Source organism: Monopterus albus, unplaced genomic scaffold, assembly GCF_001952655.1.
Source record: "Monopterus albus unplaced genomic scaffold, M_albus_1.0 scaffold6.1, whole genome shotgun sequence".
Taxonomy (NCBI): domain Eukaryota; kingdom Metazoa; phylum Chordata; class Actinopteri; order Synbranchiformes; family Synbranchidae; genus Monopterus; species Monopterus albus.
The window spans coordinates 1,079,597-1,100,654 of NW_018127886.1; the positions used below are offsets into that span (position 1 = coordinate 1,079,597).

The 21,058-nt window shown below is 40.9% G+C and overlaps 3 protein-coding genes and 1 long non-coding RNA gene across 4 annotated transcripts; 2 read left to right on the forward strand and 2 right to left on the reverse strand.

The window, feature by feature from the left end:
• The first annotated feature begins 245 nt into the window (after positions 1 to 245).
• On the forward strand, positions 246 to 3,510 carry LOC109969618 (transcription factor Spi-B). The gene is made up of 6 exons (XM_020616644.1): positions 246 to 824; positions 1,016 to 1,051; positions 1,846 to 2,059; positions 2,160 to 2,278; positions 2,465 to 2,621; positions 2,827 to 3,510. Exons 2-6 carry the CDS (start codon positions 1,031 to 1,033, stop codon positions 3,132 to 3,134), a joined length of 819 nt encoding a protein of 272 aa, XP_020472300.1. The 5' UTR covers positions 246 to 824; positions 1,016 to 1,030; the 3' UTR covers positions 3,135 to 3,510.
• LOC109968672 (adenosine receptor A3) lies at positions 3,267 to 6,855 on the forward strand. The gene is made up of 4 exons (XM_020615120.1): positions 3,267 to 3,276; positions 4,853 to 5,124; positions 5,155 to 5,512; positions 5,691 to 6,855. Exons 1-4 carry the CDS (start codon positions 3,267 to 3,269, stop codon positions 5,810 to 5,812), a joined length of 762 nt encoding a protein of 253 aa, XP_020470776.1. The 3' UTR covers positions 5,813 to 6,855.
• Positions 6,856 to 8,618: 1,763 nt separating this feature from the next.
• On the reverse strand, positions 8,619 to 11,516 carry LOC109968678 (UHRF1-binding protein 1-like). The gene is made up of 5 exons (XM_020615132.1): positions 11,426 to 11,516; positions 10,826 to 10,996; positions 10,092 to 10,237; positions 9,296 to 9,437; positions 8,619 to 8,665 (listed from the first exon to the last, which is right to left on the reverse strand). The coding sequence occupies exons 1-5, from the start codon at positions 11,514 to 11,516 to the stop codon at positions 8,619 to 8,621; spliced, it is 597 nt and encodes a 198-aa protein (XP_020470788.1).
• A 1,795-nt stretch (positions 11,517 to 13,311) lies between these two features.
• LOC109969733 (uncharacterized) lies at positions 13,312 to 20,660 on the reverse strand. Its single transcript, XR_002276300.1, has 3 exons — positions 20,513 to 20,660; positions 18,864 to 18,990; positions 13,312 to 16,979 (listed from the first exon to the last, which is right to left on the reverse strand). It is a non-coding gene; the product is annotated as an uncharacterized LOC109969733 (long non-coding RNA).
• Between the last annotated feature and the right edge of the window lie 398 nt (positions 20,661 to 21,058).

A 21,058-nucleotide genomic window follows, 5' to 3' on the forward strand; every position in this document is an offset into this window, starting at 1 on the left:
AAATAATAGTAATATATTATATAAACTTTATCTTAATGAGAAACATCAAAATTGTTGAAAACGCTGTACATTAATGACCACCTAAAATATCCTTATGCCTGCTTATATAAGTTAACATCATATAATAAGTTATTTATACGCTGTAAATGATAAATGGGAAGGGGGGGTAAATATAGATGTGATTCTCACTGCCCCCCACCCCCCTTAGCAGAAGGTAAATATATGAGCATGTGGACACAGAAGCAGGTATTATCACTACATTATTCCATTATTCAGCATCTGCTTTGATGGCAACAACAATGTAAAGCCAAAAATATTAGTCACATAGTTATCTTCCACAGTACTACAGCTTTGCTGTGATAAATGAAATGATAAGAAGCCACAGATACACCACAGGATTTGACTCCATGACATGAAACACCACTCCACATTTATACTTTGTTGTATAAAACCGGCAATGTGCCAACAAAAACTTTAGAACAAATTTCACCTCCTTTTTGCCTAAAACTTTTCTACTGCATATACATTTGTCATAATAACAGACAATAATAATAAGCACATACAAGGGCCCTTTAAATAATACAAAATGACTATTTCATTTTAACAAAACAATAGCCAGAATGACCATTTATTTCCTAAGCCACTCCCACTCTGACCAAGCCAAAGGGGCTTGGCCAAGAGTGAGCAACAACTACATAAGAGAGGTGTGAGCCAGGTAGGATATAATTTAGGTGAGCTTTCACATGCTTATGTCTCCACCTTCTACTGCCTGAGGATACTACGTCACTGAACCAGACACAGGAGTACACCTCTGTCTTAACAAGGTACAGCTCGCCTCCTTGTTGTACTCATTTCATTCAGATTCTGACTTTGCTTGTTGTTTTATGCTGTCATGTGGCTGTCCAACATCATCTGATAAATTAGAGAAGGGTGCTTGACAGCTTCTTTCACTTCCCTGTTCATGCTGTGAATTTTGAGCTTTGATTTTGAGTCTCATGAAAGTTTCTCTCTCCAGATTTGTCCCTGAAGTATGTTAGCAGAAATGGAGATGGTGAGCCTGATATTATTTTATTAATTGTATTATTATTTTGGTTATTCTTAATGTTTTTGCTTGTTTGTTATTTGTGTTTGTTTTTTTATATAAAACTGGGTGTTTCAGTAATAGTGTGTTCTAGATTATCTTCTGTAACAGATGTGCATTGTAAAAGGGTATATCTGTAAAGATGGCACCTAAAGCCAACAACACTGTTACTTGAATGTTACCTATGCAGGAGAAAAAGCAAACACTTGCATAAATTTGCCAGTCAAACTGAAATACACAGGGTTACAGTGTTATTACCTGGCTCATTTCCAAAACAAACAGTGGACACACACACAGCTAGGATCAAGTTAAATTCCATGCAGTTCATGCTGCATGTGGACATCAGTGTCTTCTCTTTTGAACAAAACTATTCTAGAACTTTCAATTACAAGAATGATAACTGCTGCTTAACACCATGTAGAAAATGGATGATTCACAGCGAAGTTAAAGCTCATTTAAAACTCCTGCTGATGAGTCCATGCTTCCCAGATCTACAGATCTCTAAGCAAAATTATTCATTGTATGACACCCCTCAGCACCAATAGTGCACCAAAACAAAACAACAATGAGTTGTAATGACAAAAGACAGCAGGTGCGTGATCTTATAATAATAATGCCTCCGGCTATGAGTGACACATGAGTGATAAATGCCACCCATCATGCAAAATCTTCCTTGCTGTCAACATCACAAAACAAATATGCCAAGGTCAAAACCAGAGTGTGTATGGTTTCTGAAAGCCGCTGTCCTGCTCTGTGTCTGTCAGATGACTTACATGACTGAGATCAGGCTGTGTGGAGGTCGGGGGACCTGGAGCGAAGTGGCTCCCTCATCCTGCCCCGAGGTGGATCTGGAGGTCATTGAGGAGTACCTGCAGGAGCATTCACTGGAAGTCCAGCCTGTGCACACACCTGCATCATCTCCAACCACCATGGGGCAACAAATGCACACACATTTCTGCCAGGGCACCAGGATAATAGGTTAGAGGGATGACATTTATAATGAAAAAGATAATGGTGTAAGTGCTTTTGTATTTCTTCATCTGTTATCTGACTTTATCTTTTGCCTATTTCTTCACAGAGAATAGCTGGTCAGGTCAGCATGCATATGAGTGGCATTGTGGCTATCACCACCCTAATGAAGAATATGAATCACATGCCCAACCTGCAGCCTGGCCTAGTCGCCATGACAACCAATGGGTGAGTTCAAGATCCTCTGCCTCTTTGCAAATTAAAGTTTAATTACTTTTTTTTGTAGCCAAATACTACAGTAGATCACTGTGTGTACAGTATGTATGAAATCAGAAATGTAAGTGTTTTATTCATGATTTATGACAATAATTACACCTGTGAATTATTAATGTGTTGTATATGGGTTTGTTTCAGGACCACATTGCATATTCCTATGATGCTCCTGCATACATTGACTCAGACTCCCAGTCCAGTAGCTCCCACTACCAGGAGTACCAAGAGTCATCGTCACCATTGTCTGACAGGGGAAGCAGGGAGGACAGAGATCCCCTGCCTCTTGCCCCACTGTCAGGTATAAACACAAGCACATGCATATTCACAAACACACACACAGACATCTTTACCTCTGCCCCTGGGTATCAACAAATACCAATCTTATATGTATTTAGTGTAAAAACTTCTGCTGTTGGAAAAAAATAACCTGTTCACACACATGAACACATAAATGAATCATTGTCTCCTCATATTTGTATTCACATGCCCTTCCTGCTCACCAGGAAAGAGGAAGGAGCGTTTGTTCCAGTTCCTGTTTGAGATGCTCCATACACCATCAATGCGGAGCTGCATTTGGTGGGTTCAATCCTCTTCTGGCACCTTTCAGTTCTCCTCCCAAAACAAAGAGCGCCTGGCACAGCTTTGGGGCAAACGAAAGGGGAATCGTAAGACCATGACCTACCAGAAGATGGCACGGGCACTGAGGAACTACTCCCGCACTGGTGAGATTCAGAAAGTGAAGAAGAAGCTCACATATCAGTTTGATGAGAAGACGCTGAGAGGCCTTCAAAGAGACACTAATATAGTGTAGAAAGCATGATGCCGACTATATATAAGTACAGAAATAGAGTAAGCACAATGGATATTCAGGGAATGTATTGATGTCCCATACATGTCCTTTCTGCTGATTATACAAATAAATACTGAGTATTTTAAAAGCCGGATGAAACACTGTAGGTAGGTCAGAGCCTTCCCTACGTACAGCATCATATTAGAGTCGGTACATATGATGGACAGACTGGAAGTGAAGCAAACTCTTTGGATAAGTGAAAAGTCACATGGCATTAAAAATGATGTAAATCTAATAGGTTGTCAAGTAATATCTACTTTATAAGTAGAACGTAAATATTTTTAAAGTAAAAGTTTGTTGTTGTTGTTGTTTTGGGGGATTCTCTATTACAGATATTCAAGAGATATAAAACCATCTTGGCAAAATGTAGCTATGATCTGTGTTTAAATATCTTTTTAAGATATAATAAATCTGCAAATATTTTCAGAATACCTGATATATTTTATTCATCTATCTATCTGTATGTCTGTGCATATGTTTATCTATCTATATGAACAAAGATATACTGTGTAGCATCAGTCAGGCAAACACAAACGTACTTATAAACACACACATTGCCAAAACTGTAAGCAAAGTAAATATATGCTGGAAAACAGCCAGTTAAAACAGAACTGTTAATCAGTAACATCTAAAAAGTCCCCTAACACACAAAGTAAAACACACACACACATCATAGAAGAGTATTTGCTTTCTTGTAAAACATTTTAGCAACGTAAATAAATGTCATTTTCATAGTCATAGGATGGTACCGTATGCAAACCAAGTGACACAGGCAAATTACATATAACACCAAATATGCCTTGATTATTCCTGACCCTGCAGGATACATGCAAAAATGAGTTGTGAAAAATAATTATGCACATTAATATTTACATTTACAGCACAGTACAGAATAATTCAAAATGTGTCACATGCAGACATAATACAGAACAAAGAAGCACAACATAAAGTGAACATGACATTTTGATGACGGCCTTGTAGTATTTCTGTTTTGTGCTACCTTATACTTTTGTTCAGAAGGAAATGTCATACCTTTTCTACAGCTGCATTTACATCAACTGTAGTTATGAGTTACCTGGCAAAGTAAGTTTTAAAATATGACCAGATTATAGAATATGATTCACAATTATCGATTAAATGAACCATTAGTAAATAAAGCAAATAAAACTGTTACAACATTAAATTTCTGTTTACATGGTGTGTCAATAATAATTCAGATATATAATTTATATAACCCTTTGAATATGTAACACTTTGTATGGGGCTATTTTGCATAGTAAGCACATTTTTTTTATTATTTGTTTGATGATAATACATCAGTACTAACTTCTTTGACACTGTAGTACAACTATTTTGTTGTGTTACTTTCTTAGTGACTACAAGTAGGTCACCTAAATGTGACATGGCTCATTCAGAATTGCTTTCCCTCACTGCGGAAAGGATTTTTCACTCACTGATAAAATGCACATGGTGTGGCCGTGGAGTGCACGCCTGTTGAAGTACATACACAAGGCATGAGCAGAAAGCAGAAATAGCATTAACAATAAACTCTGCTTTGAAATTCGCTCCACCTGTCCACAGCCTGCAAAGGAGCCTGCTCTGTCAAACATCATAGCTTGTCAGTCTTCCTTGCTGTCCATCTTCAGTGATGGCTGAATGGAGCTGAATATCTTACACAGTACTAGAAGTGCTGATTTCCATAGCCTGTTGCCTTGGTAATGTGCTGGTGGTGTGTGCAGTGTGTGTTGGTGTCCGGGATTCCCTTCAGGAGCCAACCTTCTGCTTCCTGGCCTCCTTGGCGGTAGCTGACTTCCTAGTGGGTGTGGTTGCTGTGTCTCTGGCTGTACTATTGAATGGGTGGGTGAGCCTGACCCCTGACTTGTGCCTGCTGTTGTTTTCTTTTTCCACCCTTTATTTTTGTTTTATCCCTCCTTCTTCGATAAAAAAAAAACCCTGGCTACACAGAAGCACACATGGTTAGGTGTGTCTGTGTGCTAGATGCTTTTCGGTTTGCTGGGGTTTACTCCCATTTGGCTTCAAATTCCAGCAGTACATCTTCCCCGTCCTTCAACTTTCCTCCATGCACCTTCCTGTTAGTGTCACTGCACCCCTGCTGGTCATGACGCTCCTCTATGCTCAAATCTTCTGGAGCTCGCAGGGCCATCTGAAGGAGAACTGTCCTCAAGCCCAGGCCTCTCTGCTCAGAGAAAAGCACCCACCCTGCTCCCTAGCTCTGTTTCTCATTTTATTTGCCAACTATTGGATTTCACTGCACTTGATGAACTGTCTGCTGCTGTTTCATGGTCCTCAAACTGTCACACAGAGGACAATATACACAGGCAGGTGACAGCAGCTTTTCTAGTCCTCACACAGTCACTTATCTTTTTTTGTTTGTTTACATATTCAGACTATTTTGCATAGTGTTACTCATTGTTCTGAATGGTTAATTATAATTGGTGCAGTCACAGGTCACAAAATTTTCCAGTTTTCAAAGCTATCTAACCTGTCTGTCTTAAGGTCTTTTCTTTCCAGGTATTCTCTTGTCTCATGCCAACTCAGCAATCAACCCTGTCACCTATGCCTACCGCATCCCAAAGATTCAGCAGGCCTACAGTCAAAGATGTAGACACTTTTCATAAGGCTAAACTGTTGCCATGGGGAAGAGCAGGTTCATCAGTCAATAACAGTCAGCTGAACCAATCACACAGATACATGTGACCCATAGGGTCATTTTAAGTGAATAAAGTTTGAGTTCATGTGACTTGGTCAAAAAGTTTCTACATGCACAAAAAAATCGATCACTGTGTTTAACAGCAATATAAGGCTGCAGAGACTGTGTAGGCTGAAGAAATGCACGTAGCCAGTAGTGTAGGGTTTGTATGAAATCCTGCATACCCAAGTCCACTTGGCTATCCCCTTGTGTGAAAGTTTTATTCTAGTTAAAGCTTTCTCCTGTGTCTCCACTAGAGGGTACCCTGCACTAACAAACTCAACAGATACTGTTGTACACAAACCACAAAACCATCAGAATGCCATTGTTGATAAACAAACCATTTCAAAACCTCATTCACTGGTATTGGAACAATGGATTTGAGGAAAATATAGCTTTATTGGGATGTACATATATTTAAGCAAGTCACATGACAGGTTCAAATCAATTCAGCCCTAATCCTTTGTAGCACCTAATCATTTTTATAATATATCAAGAATAAATGTGACACTTAACCATTGAGAGGGTGTTGAATATCACTGAATGTTCAGTGAGCTCCTCAAGGAAGGCAATAGACTGTATAGTTATCACCTGAGCAGGGTGCAATCCCACCCACCAAACTATACAACCTACTACCTCACCCTGACAGAGCCCAAATCAAACACACCACACATTCACCTGTTAGGGAGCATGACACCTAATTTACCTGCTCTAGCCAAAAAAAAAATAAAAAATCTTGTTGCAATGAATGATCGACTGCTGGAAGTACATGCTTTGATTAGACAGCATGATCGCCCATCTGGAGATGACAGTCGGTGATGTGCTGATTCAGCTGTTTCCTTGGGAAAGACAGTAGATTGTATAGTTATCTCAAAAAGAGGTTACACAACCCCACAACTATTCAATCTACTACCTCAGCCCCAAGGACAGCACCCATGTTGCTTCAGCATCAAAGATCTTTTCAGGTTATAACTCCTGCAATGGCACAAAGAAAAAGCGACATACAATGTTACCTTAACTTACTAGTCCTTTCAGTAAAATACATGCAAGATAAAACTGACTGCCACTTCATAAGTGTATATTCAGATAACATTCTCAACTGATGTGTGCATTCAGTCCCTATAGAAAAAAAGTGTAGCTGTATTTTCAGTTTTATGTCTGTCTGATTGTTTTGTTTTTTGCTTAAATCAATGCCAGGAAATGGTTTCAAATCACGACTTGCGACAAAAAAAGAAAAAGAATTCTTGTGCTTTATGACAACAAGTCCTCAACTGCCAAGATTTGGAGAAACATATATCAGTCCTTAACAAAAGAAAACCCTCAGAGACTTTGCATATTGGCACATCCTCAATGATCAGCCAAGCATTTTTTTTTTTGTTGCGGAGTTGACTGTCTAAGAAATCTGAACCATTAAAATAAATCAAAGGCAAATAATTTTACGGTAAGCAGACATCGGAAAGTGAGAGCACTAATGTGTGAAACCCCAACAAACAACTCACTGGCTTCCTGAGACTCTGGCATGTGATCGACAGAGAAAAAAAAAGAGCTGCACGACTCTGTGCCAGGAATTCGTTTCCATTTTTGCCAAAAACTGAGCTCAATCCAGTGAGCTATCCCTGTGTAGGCTGGCTGCTGCTTCTCAGACGGAGGTACACACACAGATTCCTGCAAATATGGCTTCCACCAGCTGCCTCTGATTGAATACAAGGCTGGGATTCTGCCCCCCAAAACACAACAAGGAAACACAAAATGGCGTCTCACATATCGGCCATTTTAGGTCTGCTTTAAAAAAAAAAAAACGATAAGGTCTACCTTTCAGGTTTTTGTTTTACCCAAGCCTGCTGTCTCATGATGAAGGAAGACCCCTGCTCTGCTGAGAATGATAGAGAATCAGTCTTGTGCCAAGCACTGAGATGAAGCCAACAGACCCATACGACACACTCTATCTCGGGTACATTTCTTATCAGACAGCTGCAAAGTTCACAGAGAAGAGGCACATACAGCATGTGCCTCTGGTTTTTCTTGTACCTCTAACAGCTCAACTTTGGTTCAATCAAAAATCCAATAGTGCTCTTACTGAAGAAGCAGATAGTATTTTTGGTCTTGTTTATGAATTCCACTGTGAAAGATGTTGCTCATCCTGAAGTCACTAACTGCTAAACTTTTATGGCATAAAGGTTAAGATGGGTCAGCAGGTTAGCATTGCATCAACTGAAGGGTTAACAAGTGTCAGACTAAATGCCAGACCTGGGCCTCAGATAGACAGAGAAGGGGTTAGGAGGTACACTGCCTGCATAAATTAGCATACAGTCACAACCCCTGAGACTCAGTCCAGACCAGCCTGTAGTTAGCATGCAGTAGACCCTACTAGTCTGATTACAGAAGACCAGACAGACAGAAGGGGGTTGGGGTGTGCTGGCATGATGCCCAAACTCTACCACTATGCCAGTGACAGATCTATGTTCTGTTTAGTCGCCAAGAAACGTCCCCTGACTAGAGCTGTATTTGAAGGACGAGGGAACAGACTAATAGTGATATGACAGTGTACTGGGAAATATGGGCTAAATGAATGATCATTTAACAGGACATCTAACCACAGCCTCAAATGAAAAAAGATTTAAACATCAAATGCTTGTGGGGAATTCTGTGCTTCTGGGTTAATTGCAAAAATTGGCATCCCACTTCCTGTGTAACATGACTGTTTTGGTGGAAACACTGAGACTAAACACAGTCAGTCATGTGTGCTCCACTGGATGCAGTTGGCTGTGATCGTGAACTTTGTCTGTAGCACATAAAAGGGACACACATGGCTCATGTGAGGCATTTTCTAGCTGTGAGGAGCTTAAAGAACAGATAAGAAAAGGTAGTGAAGTGGCTTACTGAGCTAATCTCACCTACCTATCGGAAAGTCTGTCCGCATCTGTCAGCAGAATTATGGCTAAATGCTAGTAACTTCAGAGTATTCTGTGTAAGCCAAGAAATACAGACCTTGTCCTCCCCTGCCCTCTGATAATGCTGCTCTGTTGTGACCAACAAGGATAAGTTTTTTCTTGACACAGTTGCCTCCTTTTTTATGCTTTGGAATGTTCATCTTTCTTTGGGTGACAGTTACATGTTTCTTGAGTTTTGTAAAACCTCTTGTCAATTATAGCATGGGATTATTTTTAATCTATTTCATTAATCTTCTAATTATTGTTTTATTCTTAACTTGCTGTGTCTATAAAGCCCATACCTGATTTTGTTTCAAATAGGCATTTTTATAACACAGAAAGGAAGGAAACACCTACAAAACAACGAAGAAGTGTTGTGATGATCAAACTGTACTATATAATTCCTGTTAAAGACATTTTAGAGGACTCACATATTTCAACAACAACACAATGCACAAAAACATGGCAGAGCTGCACAATACCTGATAAACTGGGGTTGTCAGGAAGGTAGTATTCAGTAAACTGCAGATGAACTGCTGGTATGTCATCTGGCAGACCCAGAGCTTTACGATTACAGGACAGTAAAGACTGGGTCTTCTTCTTCTGATGGCCCCTTGTGGACACCTGAATGGTCGAAATATCACTAATGAATAGGGGATTTTATTTTTCATTTACCTTCTTCATTCAAGGTACAAGAGTAAACAAAGCTAAAAAGGTTTTATCACAAAAACAGAAGTCTGGCCATCAATGACTGTCACGAATTGAAGGTGAAGACCCAGATGTACAGAATTTCCCCTGGGTGTCTCTAGATTTGTGAAAATAGGAATTGAAATAACCCTGGCACTGTTGTGTTCTTTTATGGTGAGGTGTGTGAAATGTCCCAAGAGAAAATGCAAAACCAGCCTAATTTGAAGTGGTAGGGGAATTCTCAGTATCAAATGAAAGGCACCAGAGCAGCCAAGTGAAGTGACAGATCTGATATATCAGATCAGCCGTTTGATAAAACACATCCAATGGCTGATGTGAGAGTAAGTTTCATTCGTAAGGCCTGTCAGACCGATGTCTCTAAGGCTGATAATTTGACATGCCTTTTTCATGAAGCTAATGTTCTGTAAAAAAAAAAACACTTATCACTGCCTAAATTCTTCAGATGTTCAGGTGACTTCTAGCCTTGTCAGAGGTAGTGGCTGACTGTGTGCACTGAGGGATAGAAGTCCATCCATGTGTAAAGCATCTGTTGGAGCAGGTAAATCAAATCAGCAGATGATAAAAGCTTGCCTGGTGAATGTCCACGTCATCCATCCTGACCACTACACAGCTAGATCTCAGCCTCTTCAGCGATGAGTCTGCAGAAGTTGTCACAGTGGTCCTGCTGCTTGACTGCTCTTTGTCACAGGAGTTTAACTTGGGACTACACTGTCCATCTGCAGTGTGTGCAGAAGAGAGTACACACTTAGTGACTAGATCAACTTTCTTCCACAAAAGCAAGAGCACTGATGTTCAAAATGATTTTTTACAGATTAGGATTTGGCCTTTCTAATCTCAAAAATGTTATCGTTACTGAGCCCTAGGTCAGTTTTTTTGCCTTTATTATTACAATTGTGTAACATTTTGTTATGGTGACGGAGAAGTAATCATGTTTTTTAATTTGTTTTTTGTGTGTTGTTTATTGCATCTCAGTTGTTTATCTGGCTGAGTGTGTAACACAATCCCAACATGAGGCCCTCTTACTAGCTTTCAATCGTGGCACACGCTCTTCATCGGCAGATGGAGTTTGCTTGGTTGTCACAAAGATGCATTTGTTAACATGCAAGTCGTTTTAGCATTTTCAAGACTTCTCACTCATGTTGTCCCAAAAGTTAAACATGCCAACAGATTGAACTGTTTAAAACACCACTGTTTCTTATATTAAGAATGACTGCATCTTAATATTTCAGTCCATGTTCAGCGGTGAGGACAGACAACACATTTCTATAAAATGACAAATCTTTATGTTGATTCTGCACTCCCACCTTTAACTGCCTTTGCAGGGGAGTCCTTTGTTGGCTGGCGGACCTCAGTATGTGGCCCTGGGAACCCAGAGGCCTCTGCTCTCCTCTGGTACTCCTGCAGCAGTTTCCCAGCCCACTGGGCCTGAGCCTCCATGGCTACACTGTGGCGCTCCCAGTGTCGGCACCCATCAGCTGTATTACAGCATCAAAGGGCAGTCATGACTGAGCAATCAATCTAGACATAAAACTAATTTAGAAATTACAATAGTTGTTATAATTGCTGTGACTGTGAATAATTACAAATACAATTTGGGATAAAAGATTAAAAATGAACAACAAAAATGACAAAACTTCAGAAAAAAAATAAATCAACAAAGCATTAAGATTGACTGTGGAAAAAACCTGGGGGCTGGTCTAGCCTTAAAATAAATTCAAAACCAGGTGACAACAAATAAATCCATAATATAATTCACTGTAAATTCTTAAGAGGCCTTTCCTTTCTCCTTATGGACTACAGCTAGCCCTGAATGAATGCTGTGCTTTCAGTGGGAGCAGGACAATGCCTCTGGGCAAACTGCAGTTAAACTGTGGTTGCAGAAAAGAACCAGTCATCACGCTCACCAGGTCTGTGGACAGGGTAGTAGTCAAACCCCAGCTTCCTGAAGGTCAGCTGCATGGCACCTTGTAAACCCGGCGGGGGAGGCTCATCCATGGAATATCATATTATAGCTGTTTAAAAACCATCTTCACAGTATTTATCCATCAAATACTCTGTAATTCAGTATATTAATGTCAACACTGGCTTTATACAGAATAGTTTAGTATAGTATAGTTTAGATCACTAAAAAAAAAAAAACGATAAGGTCTACCTTTCAGGTTTTTGTTTTACCCAAGCCTGCTGTCTCATGATGAAGGAAGACCCCTGCTCTGCTGAGAATGATAGAGAATCAGTCTTGTGCCAAGCACTGAGATGAAGCCAACAGACCCATACGACACACTCTATCTCGGGTACATTTCTTATCAGACAGCTGCAAAGTTCACAGAGAAGAGGCACATACAGCATGTGCCTCTGGTTTTTCTTGTACCTCTAACAGCTCAACTTTGGTTCAATCAAAAATCCAATAGTGCTCTTACTGAAGAAGCAGATAGTATTTTTGGTCTTGTTTATGAATTCCACTGTGAAAGATGTTGCTCATCCTGAAGTCACTAACTGCTAAACTTTTATGGCATAAAGGTTAAGATGGGTCAGCAGGTTAGCATTGCATCAACTGAAGGGTTAACAAGTGTCAGACTAAATGCCAGACCTGGGCCTCAGATAGACAGAGAAGGGGTTAGGAGGTACACTGCCTGCATAAATTAGCATACAGTCACAACCCCTGAGACTCAGTCCAGACCAGCCTGTAGTTAGCATGCAGTAGACCCTACTAGTCTGATTACAGAAGACCAGACAGACAGAAGGGGGTTGGGGTGTGCTGGCATGATGCCCAAACTCTACCACTATGCCAGTGACAGATCTATGTTCTGTTTAGTCGCCAAGAAACGTCCCCTGACTAGAGCTGTATTTGAAGGACGAGGGAACAGACTAATAGTGATATGACAGTGTACTGGGAAATATGGGCTAAATGAATGATCATTTAACAGGACATCTAACCACAGCCTCAAATGAAAAAAGATTTAAACATCAAATGCTTGTGGGGAATTCTGTGCTTCTGGGTTAATTGCAAAAATTGGCATCCCACTTCCTGTGTAACATGACTGTTTTGGTGGAAACACTGAGACTAAACACAGTCAGTCATGTGTGCTCCACTGGATGCAGTTGGCTGTGATCGTGAACTTTGTCTGTAGCACATAAAAGGGACACACATGGCTCATGTGAGGCATTTTCTAGCTGTGAGGAGCTTAAAGAACAGATAAGAAAAGGTAGTGAAGTGGCTTACTGAGCTAATCTCACCTACCTATCGGAAAGTCTGTCCGCATCTGTCAGCAGAATTATGGCTAAATGCTAGTAACTTCAGAGTATTCTGTGTAAGCCAAGAAATACAGACCTTGTCCTCCCCTGCCCTCTGATAATGCTGCTCTGTTGTGACCAACAAGGATAAGTTTTTTCTTGACACAGTTGCCTCCTTTTTTATGCTTTGGAATGTTCATCTTTCTTTGGGTGACAGTTACATGTTTCTTGAGTTTTGTAAAACCTCTTGTCAATTATAGCATGGGATTATTTTTAATCTATTTCATTAATCTTCTAATTATTGTTTTATTCTTAACTTGCTGTGTCTATAAAGCCCATACCTGATTTTGTTTCAAATAGGCATTTTTATAACACAGAAAGGAAGGAAACACCTACAAAACAACGAAGAAGTGTTGTGATGATCAAACTGTACTATTCCCTTGTGTGGATTAATTTGAAAGAATAAAATCAAAACAGCTGCTAAACTGAATTACTACTCTTTATTATATACGTTTCAACATCAACCTGAATCTGCTGTACTATTAAAACCTGCCTGGAATAAAAAAAAAAGAGAGAAAAACCTGATCACACTGCATCATTTTTAACTAATAAAATGCATTGCGAAAATAAATTTTGAAAAGATCGTGGAAAAAATAGGCCTTAGCTTCCTCTTCTCCAACGCGAAAGGATGCAGGATTCATCAGATTTATTCCTCATACATTGCAATCGGCGTAAACCCAAGTTCATTAGCAAATCCCCAAACGGATGCAGCACACTCAGATGCCAGCAAAACTCCTCAGAATTGGAGCAGATTTTTGCAGGAAGCAGAGGCAGGGAAATACCTATTAGATTTCCTGGTCCCTTGGTCCACGAGACGGGATGAATGCTTGGCACAGACGGAGGGGGTACCAGACGATTGGTACAGGTTCTTGTGTGTTTCTCTCTCTGTCTGAGCTTTGTGCCAAGAATGGGCAGTGTCTGCGTGCCAGGCAGAATTTCAATAAGGGAGGAAGGAGGTGGTGAGGGTGGGCAAAGAGGAGGAGCAGCGGGGAGCTGGAGTTGGCACAGGAAGTATGCCACATAGTAAATGGCAAGATGAAGAATTCCCACAGTTGACACGAACAAATGTCTTGTCTCACTAGTGTCTAGACCTTTCTCCATCCATCTAAGAAATAGGGATGATCCTCAAGAGAGCACTGTGATTATTTTATGGTACCTGCTTTTTCATCTTCCCCACTCCCTAAAGGATCCATGATTTCTACATTACAAGACAAAGGATGGGAGCACTGAGCTTTATCCACGCCTGCTTGGCATGGTGCCCATTCTGATGTTTTGTATATCTTAATTAACCAGGCACAACCACACACAGCTTATGCTTACATGTCTGCATGTATAGAGAAATTAACTGCCATGTACACGTTCTTACACACAAGCACACACTGGCAGACTCAACACAGTGCAACTGCTTGACCTGGGTAGAACATCAGCCTATTATATCCTGATTTACTGAATGGTAAATGAAGCTACTTCCAGTCTTATGCCATCAACTTCTCTGTTTTGTGAGACAGAGGGCTGCATATATACAAATGTTAGTGTCACAGGGATAGGAACTAGGTAAACACGTTGGGCAACATGTCTGATGTACAGACAGCATGACCAAGATAAGACAGGAATGTAAGGGAGCCATTGTATTGACTGTCATACTCTCTAATAACCATTTCAACCATAGACGCTCACAGAAGTAGAGCAAAGTTGAAAAATCTGTAATAGAAAAGGTGGTGGAGCACACACTAATTTCACGTTTATGAATCCCGTTTTTAGATTTATACTATTCACACATCTCAGGTTAGTGTGACCTAACACTGGCAATGCTTGTATAAAAAATGTATGCATATTGATTTCTTCAAAAGAATCAGAGATTTTAGCTGATAAAAAGGAATAAAGAAACAATCACTGAATTGCTGGTGTATTACCGATACTGTCCAACTACACAGATGTCCAGCGATCTGAATGAAGATAATATACTACATCAAAGGTGTCGATCCTCCTCTTCATCTACTCTGTCCCATCTCTTCTCCACTTGTCTATGGTTTTGCTGATATGCTGATGAGATGTTTGGTTACCATGGTTTCAAATGTTTCTGATAGCTCAGATGCCTGGCCTGGCAAGTTGCTACACGCCCACGTTATAGCATTCACTAATGCCACACAGAGCGGGCCATACACACTTATGTACATGCACACACATACAGCATATAAACACAAACACTTAGAAAGGTATGGCCTTTTTTAAGAGGATGTGCGTGCATAATTGTCTGCATATATATACAAAGACCATGCGTGCAAGAGTGCAAAGGGGGTGTATTTTAGGACGAAACAGCTGCAGCTTCCTGCATGAGAAGAGAAACTTCCTGTTGCTTCGCTGCAAACCGCGGCCGGTCAGCCAAGATATCAGCCAATCAGCTATGTTGAGGCTGAATGCAGGAAGTTAGCCTGACTGCCTCTAGGAGAAAAACTCATAAACATCATGAGGCAACATGATAAGTTCATCTGAGGATAAGGGAGGGGCGGGGACAGAGCTCTCCCACTCCTACCTCTCCTCCTGTCTATGTAACCCTTGTTCTCTCTATTTTTCTACTACTTCTCTTTCTTAACATAACCCCACCACTGTCATGTCGATATCCATAAAAAGGGGCGCTTTTCCTTTTTTTATGAAGTAATTTACTATTCAGTGGCAAAGATTTGAAATATAACAGTCTAATGCAGAGAAATGTGGAGTAGTTTGACCGTGATTCGTGTGGGGTTAGCCCAAATTCACTGTTTCTTAAACACGTGGCACTAAGGCGCCATCTTATAATCAATCTCAGTCTAGATCAGAATACAGTAGTGACAATAAGCAGCCCAGTTACATTCATAATTGTACATAAAATATGCCGATATTTCATAGAATTCACTCGGTATCAAACTGCCCTCTAAAAATAGGATGAGCGCTTGAACCAGCTGTTGATTAATGTACGTTCTGTTTTGTTTAATTCAGAGAGTGGAACCCTGATATTTTGTTTTAATTTTATGGTATTCTAGTGTCTGACATGTGACTGTAATAAAAAAGAAATGCAGTAAAATAAATAACGTGCTTGTTTTCTTGCTGTGGCCTAAGATACACATCAATCAGATAAATGCTCCCATGTATTTAAGGCAGTCACACTAGCAGTCTTTCGTCTGTTTGGCTGACCTAACACGGTTTCAATTCTGCCTGAGTTTCCTCCTGAAGTGTAAAGTATCATCAGTAGCCTATGGCGCAGTGTAAGTCAAGACAAACATTACTGTTGTCACCTTTTAACAAACAGCCACACCTCTAATTCACAGAATGATATAACATGCGGAAACATACGTTCCTGTGAAACAACTGCTATGTATCTGAGTTTCATAGTGGTAAAAAGTGCAAACATTATGTGAAGAGAATAAGAAACACAGTAAAAATTGTCTGGTTATTACTGTACCTATCATTACTGCTCTGAGACCTGACAAGCGACTCAAAACTGGTCTGTAACTAAACTTATACTGAACCTGAACACAACAACAGCTCTCTGGCTCAGCTAATCAACAGAGATCAGAAAGTAACTGAGAAGGCCTGGCCTTCTTCCTGCCAGTCTACAAAGAAACACCTGTTCAATACGGAAAGCCACAGAAAAGGCTGTTTACCACCCTGTCAGAGGCTCATGTGCTAGAGTAAAGAGGGGAGAGGAAGAGGGCGGCAAAGAAAGACAGAAAGAGATTAAGGAAGCAAGAGAAGGAAGATGGTCAGCAGGGAGTTGTGGAGTCCCTGTGAGCTCTAGAAAAGTTTCTCCTGTTATGTCCATCGAGCCAAAATGGCGGCGAGCGGAGTGCGGCGTGGCAATCGATGATGATAGGCACGTTTACAGGAGGAAGACCATGATGAAGGACAAAGAAGACAACGCGATAAACTGGAGGAGAAAGATTACAGTTAAAAAAGATGGGAAGAGGTGTCGCAGGATAAAAAAGAAAAATACCTGGAGCCTCTATGTGAGCAGCGGGCTGGGCCGAAGGACTGGAGGAGAAGAGGCTCGTGATGGCGGGAAGAAGGGAAAAGAGAGGAGTAGAGCACACCCTCTAGGAGCTACACCCCCTTCCCACAATCCCCTCCTACTGGCGTGAGTGCGTCCATCCGTATACAGGGTGACAGAGGGACGTCTGCTCACACACAACTCTATAACACACACACAAAACACACACAAGCCACAGTATCAAACAGGGTGCACAGCAAAAAAGAAAAAAGCTCTAAAACTGACTCACAGCAGAAATGCATTACTTTCAGCTGCCTATGAAAGCAACAGAGGCAAACGAGCGAACACAGAGACACAGGACAGTTCAAAACACAAACATACACATAATCAATTCGCCAGCCTTTGGATCGCCCTCTGCTTTGCCCTGCGCTGTGTTTGCCTCGGTCCGCCTGCCCTCTTTGGCACTGCTGCCAAAGAGGGAAGAAGAAAAAAAGGAGGGGAGGACGGGGGTGTAGAGACAGAAAGAGGAAGGGAGGGACATGCTGTAGCAAGAGAGGGAACAGACAGAGGAGGAGTCAGAAAAAAAGAGTTAAGACAGAATGAGACAGAAAGACAAGAAAAAGAAAGAAAAGAAGCATGAACTGTCGTGAGCAGAGACGGTGACACAAAACAGCTCAACAGCAGCTGTGAGCGTGCCGAGAATGTGTTAATCATCTAACATCTAAAACACACCTCTCACCTTGTGCTGCACATATACTGTCCTGCAACAGCAGACAGATGGCGAAAGAGACAAGCACATCCCAGCACTATTGCCATACTGTTACATGTCACGTTATTACAATCAGTAGATCATAAAACCTAACCTGGCTTAAGATACAAACTCTGAACTGTTGGATATTTGTTGTCAAGTCCTCTTGCCTGAAATGGAGTCCTGGGAGACTTACTGTCATTCTCGACATCTTTATTCTGCCTGCTTTTCTCGGCATCTGCCTCCATCCTTCCCTCAGTTCGTCCTCTCTCTCTATCGGGGGTAATATCAGCCCCCCTAAATGGGAGTGGTTTGAGGGAGTTCAGCTAAATGAATCAATGAGCGAGGAGGGTGGATATTTCACAAAATGTCACTTTTTTTCCCCCCAGCCGTTGGCATCTTTCCCAGGTCTCCCTTTGCTTTCTCACACCACCAAGAGAGTTGAACACCAGTGTGGGCTGTCGCCTCTCGATGACCTCAGTCATTAGTAGAGAAAACATTAATCCATCTGTTCGTAGATGGCCAGCCTTCTCTGTAGACAGCTTGTGAACCAATCACTGGCATTTGAGCGGGTATCCCAAGCAGAGCCAACCAATCAGAGGTCACCTATGAGCTGACATCATTTTGAAAAAGCTGAGGTTAATTCTAAAAAAAAAGAGACAAATACTTTTTACCACCACATTACAAAAATATACTGTTTTTCATCTTTCAAAACTTATATCAACCTTTTGACATGACAAAAAACAAAGGTTGCTTTGTCTTTTGAGAGTGAAACAGTTAATTCCTTGTTGCAGCTGCTGTAATAGCAGAGTTATACAGTTGTTAAACCGACCAAAATCACACTTACACACACATATTTCTCTCAGTCCTTAAAACACTCACAAAAGACACAAAACAGACCACAGTAGTGGGTCTCTGCTTAACCTCCACATGAGTCTTTTCTCAAAGATAGGACAATGGGGACACACACACACATATTCATACTGTACACAGGCACACACAGACACGTGTGGTGTGGAGTGAACAATCCGGTTCTTCCATGAAGGCTCAGATTCAGCCAGAGGTTGGACAGCCCCTCGACCTGACGTCACGTCTCCTTTGTTGTTTATGAATTTATTTCTCTCCTCAGCTGAACTCTCTGAACCCAAAACCCCCTCTCACTACCCTCCCTCCTCCCCTGTCCTGTCCTCCAGCCCTGCACTTACCCCCTGCCAACAAAGGCGAGCAAATACAGTCTGGCTTTAACAAGGAATAAGAAAACAAAGAGAGATACACAGACATAGAAAGGAGAGAGAAAGAGAGAGGGAAAGAAAGAAAGAAGCTCAGATGGTTCTCTCACTTTTTCTTTTCTTCCTTGACTTCTTTAATCGCTCCCTGCATCTCTTCCTGCTCGGCTTGTAAAAGTTTCAGCTGCATGGTGGCCCAGCCTCTTTTGGCAGCCGTTCAACTCTTGGCTCTCCTGTCCCCTTGCAAGGGGGAGAGAGAGAGGGGAGGACAAATATAGTCACAGCTAGACTGTACTGTACAGTTATAGAGGCAGGTGGACTCAGAATGCACAGCCACCACTTTTATCTAACCCACCCAGGAAGACAGCAGTTTGTAGCTTTCCTACAGCGTTTATGAGGTTCATTTAAGCACTATAATATAATCATCTGTAACACATATGCAGATCATTAAATACAGTGCAGAGCTGGAAAAGGCTGTGCCACAGTTGTGATGTTAGTCTGCCTTTAACTGAGTGTGACAGCTGAATCTGATAACAGTGTGGTAGGGTGCTCACACCCAGTTCACACAGGGACACACACTTTGTTCGTTCACAACACACTCATTTGCTTGCTTACGCAGACATATTTACACATGCACAAAACATTAAATGTTGACAAAACATAAGCCTTTTGTTTCATCACATAGATACCATATGCACACATGCACATGAAGACAGGTGTTACTGATTTACTCACCTCACCTCAGGCCACACGATTTTCATACTGTATTGCTGAGGTGCTTACTCAAAAAGTATCCCAATCTATACTTTCCCTAGGCAGTATTTTAAATATACTCATTATGCGCTGTTAATTAGCCTAATTAAAAGACTAATTACAGCATTAACCTTTAAGTGACTACATAATTAATTAGGCTTTATTTCATAGTGTCTTCTTACTGTTACATGAAGTAACCTTGAAACAAAGCACACCTCCACTGCTCATCCAAAAATATATGTACAAACTTTTTTCTTATCATGTCATTATTGTTGTAAACGGTTCGTTAATAATAGCCTAATTCCACATGCACACAACATTTGTCCAACCCAATACTGTAAACTAAAATGCTGTCAAGGCCTTACTCCGTTGAAGTAGCAGAATGACTCAAAATGCAACAGTAGGTTATATGGGCTAACGCATTTCGGTGGATCAGAAACTAAACTAGAATTTAGGCATGTACACGGTTCAGTATTAATAATATTGTCAGTGAAGTCCTATAACGTTATTTTAGGTGCACTGTTATTAATTAAAGCTTCAAAAGACAAAGACCACACTTTCAACAATATAGCTCTTTATTACTGCCAAAAAATGATGAGCTGCTGTTGTTTTGCCGCAAATAACGTTTTGTTTCGGTGATTAAAAACCTTTAGGTTGCTTCTTGTAATGGATAAAGTTGGTATTTGTTTGCAGAACAAGAAAAACTACCTCGCACTTTGGCAAACATAAATGATTTGGACAACTTAAGGCCTGTTCACTGAATGATTTCAGCGTCCTGACGCAGAATAATCAAAAGCTGACAAATGATCTTCTCTAAATGATGTGCAGGCCTTTCTAGTAGTGTTACTGTAAAAGCAACTATAGCTTGCCGAGTTTGAAGAATTTCACTAGATATTAATCAACTTCGGATTAATGTTTGAACGTTTCCAAATGTAAACTCTCTAAATTAGACCAACAGTGTAAAATAAACGGTGTCAAATCATACATTAGTGCTACAGTGTCTGCTCACCTGGCTGATTCGCTGTGGCACTGGCGGAACAAAGCGCGCGTTACGTACGTCAGTATGTGGAAATATCTATAGGCCTGTTACTTGTTTGTTTGAACCTGGTGACAACTGTATCCATACGGCCCCTTAGCTCGTTTCAGTTTAACATGAACTTGCTCTCACACTGGCAGGTTACCATGTGGACTTAGGCAGTGCCTCCTTCGCTTTGTCTCATAGACAGAAACTATCCAGCATTAAGTTTGAGATTGTACTGGTCACCAGGATAACTGGGTCTGGGCCTAACTGAAAGCAGGCTAATTGTAAAGGCTGGTCTTCTGTCAGACACTAAGTTAATTTACTGTGGTTGGGCGCTGATAAATTCCAACTTTATCAGCACCCAACTTTTGCTACAAGCAAAAAAGGACATTTTTTGCTTGTAGCACTACGTGTTTCGGGATATAGCCTAAATCACTGTCTGACAAAGAGTTTATAAGCTGTGAGTGTTTATTAAATCGTTTCGTCTACTAATGCTAGAACCGTTAGGTTGTGTCTAGAGAAGCCTACAATTGA

Bases quoted from the DNA above. Each gene is read 5' to 3' on its own strand.
- LOC109968672 (XM_020615120.1), top strand. The intron at 5,125-5,154 runs CCCTGGCTACAC...ACACATGGTTAG, and splicing joins CTTCTTCGATAAAAAAAAAA to GTGTGTCTGTGTGCTAGATG. The intron at 5,513-5,690 runs GCAGGTGACAGC...GTCTGTCTTAAG, and splicing joins ACAGAGGACAATATACACAG to GTCTTTTCTTTCCAGGTATT.
- LOC109969618 (XM_020616644.1), top strand. From the start codon at position 1,031: ATGTTAGCAGAAATGGAGATG. The intron at 1,052-1,845 runs GTGAGCCTGATA...TGTGTCTGTCAG, and splicing joins TGTTAGCAGAAATGGAGATG to ATGACTTACATGACTGAGAT. The intron at 2,279-2,464 runs GTGAGTTCAAGA...GGTTTGTTTCAG, and splicing joins GTCGCCATGACAACCAATGG to GACCACATTGCATATTCCTA.
- LOC109968678 (XM_020615132.1), bottom strand. From the start codon at position 11,516: ATGGATGAGCCTCCCCCGCCGGGTTTACAAGGTGCCATGCAGCTGACC. The intron at 10,238-10,825 runs GTGGGAGTGCAG...CACACACTGCAG, and splicing joins CCCTGCAAAGGCAGTTAAAG to ATGGACAGTGTAGTCCCAAG. The intron at 8,666-9,295 runs GTATTGTGCAGC...TATGTGCTACAG, and splicing joins TGACAACCCCAGTTTATCAG to ACAAAGTTCACGATCACAGC.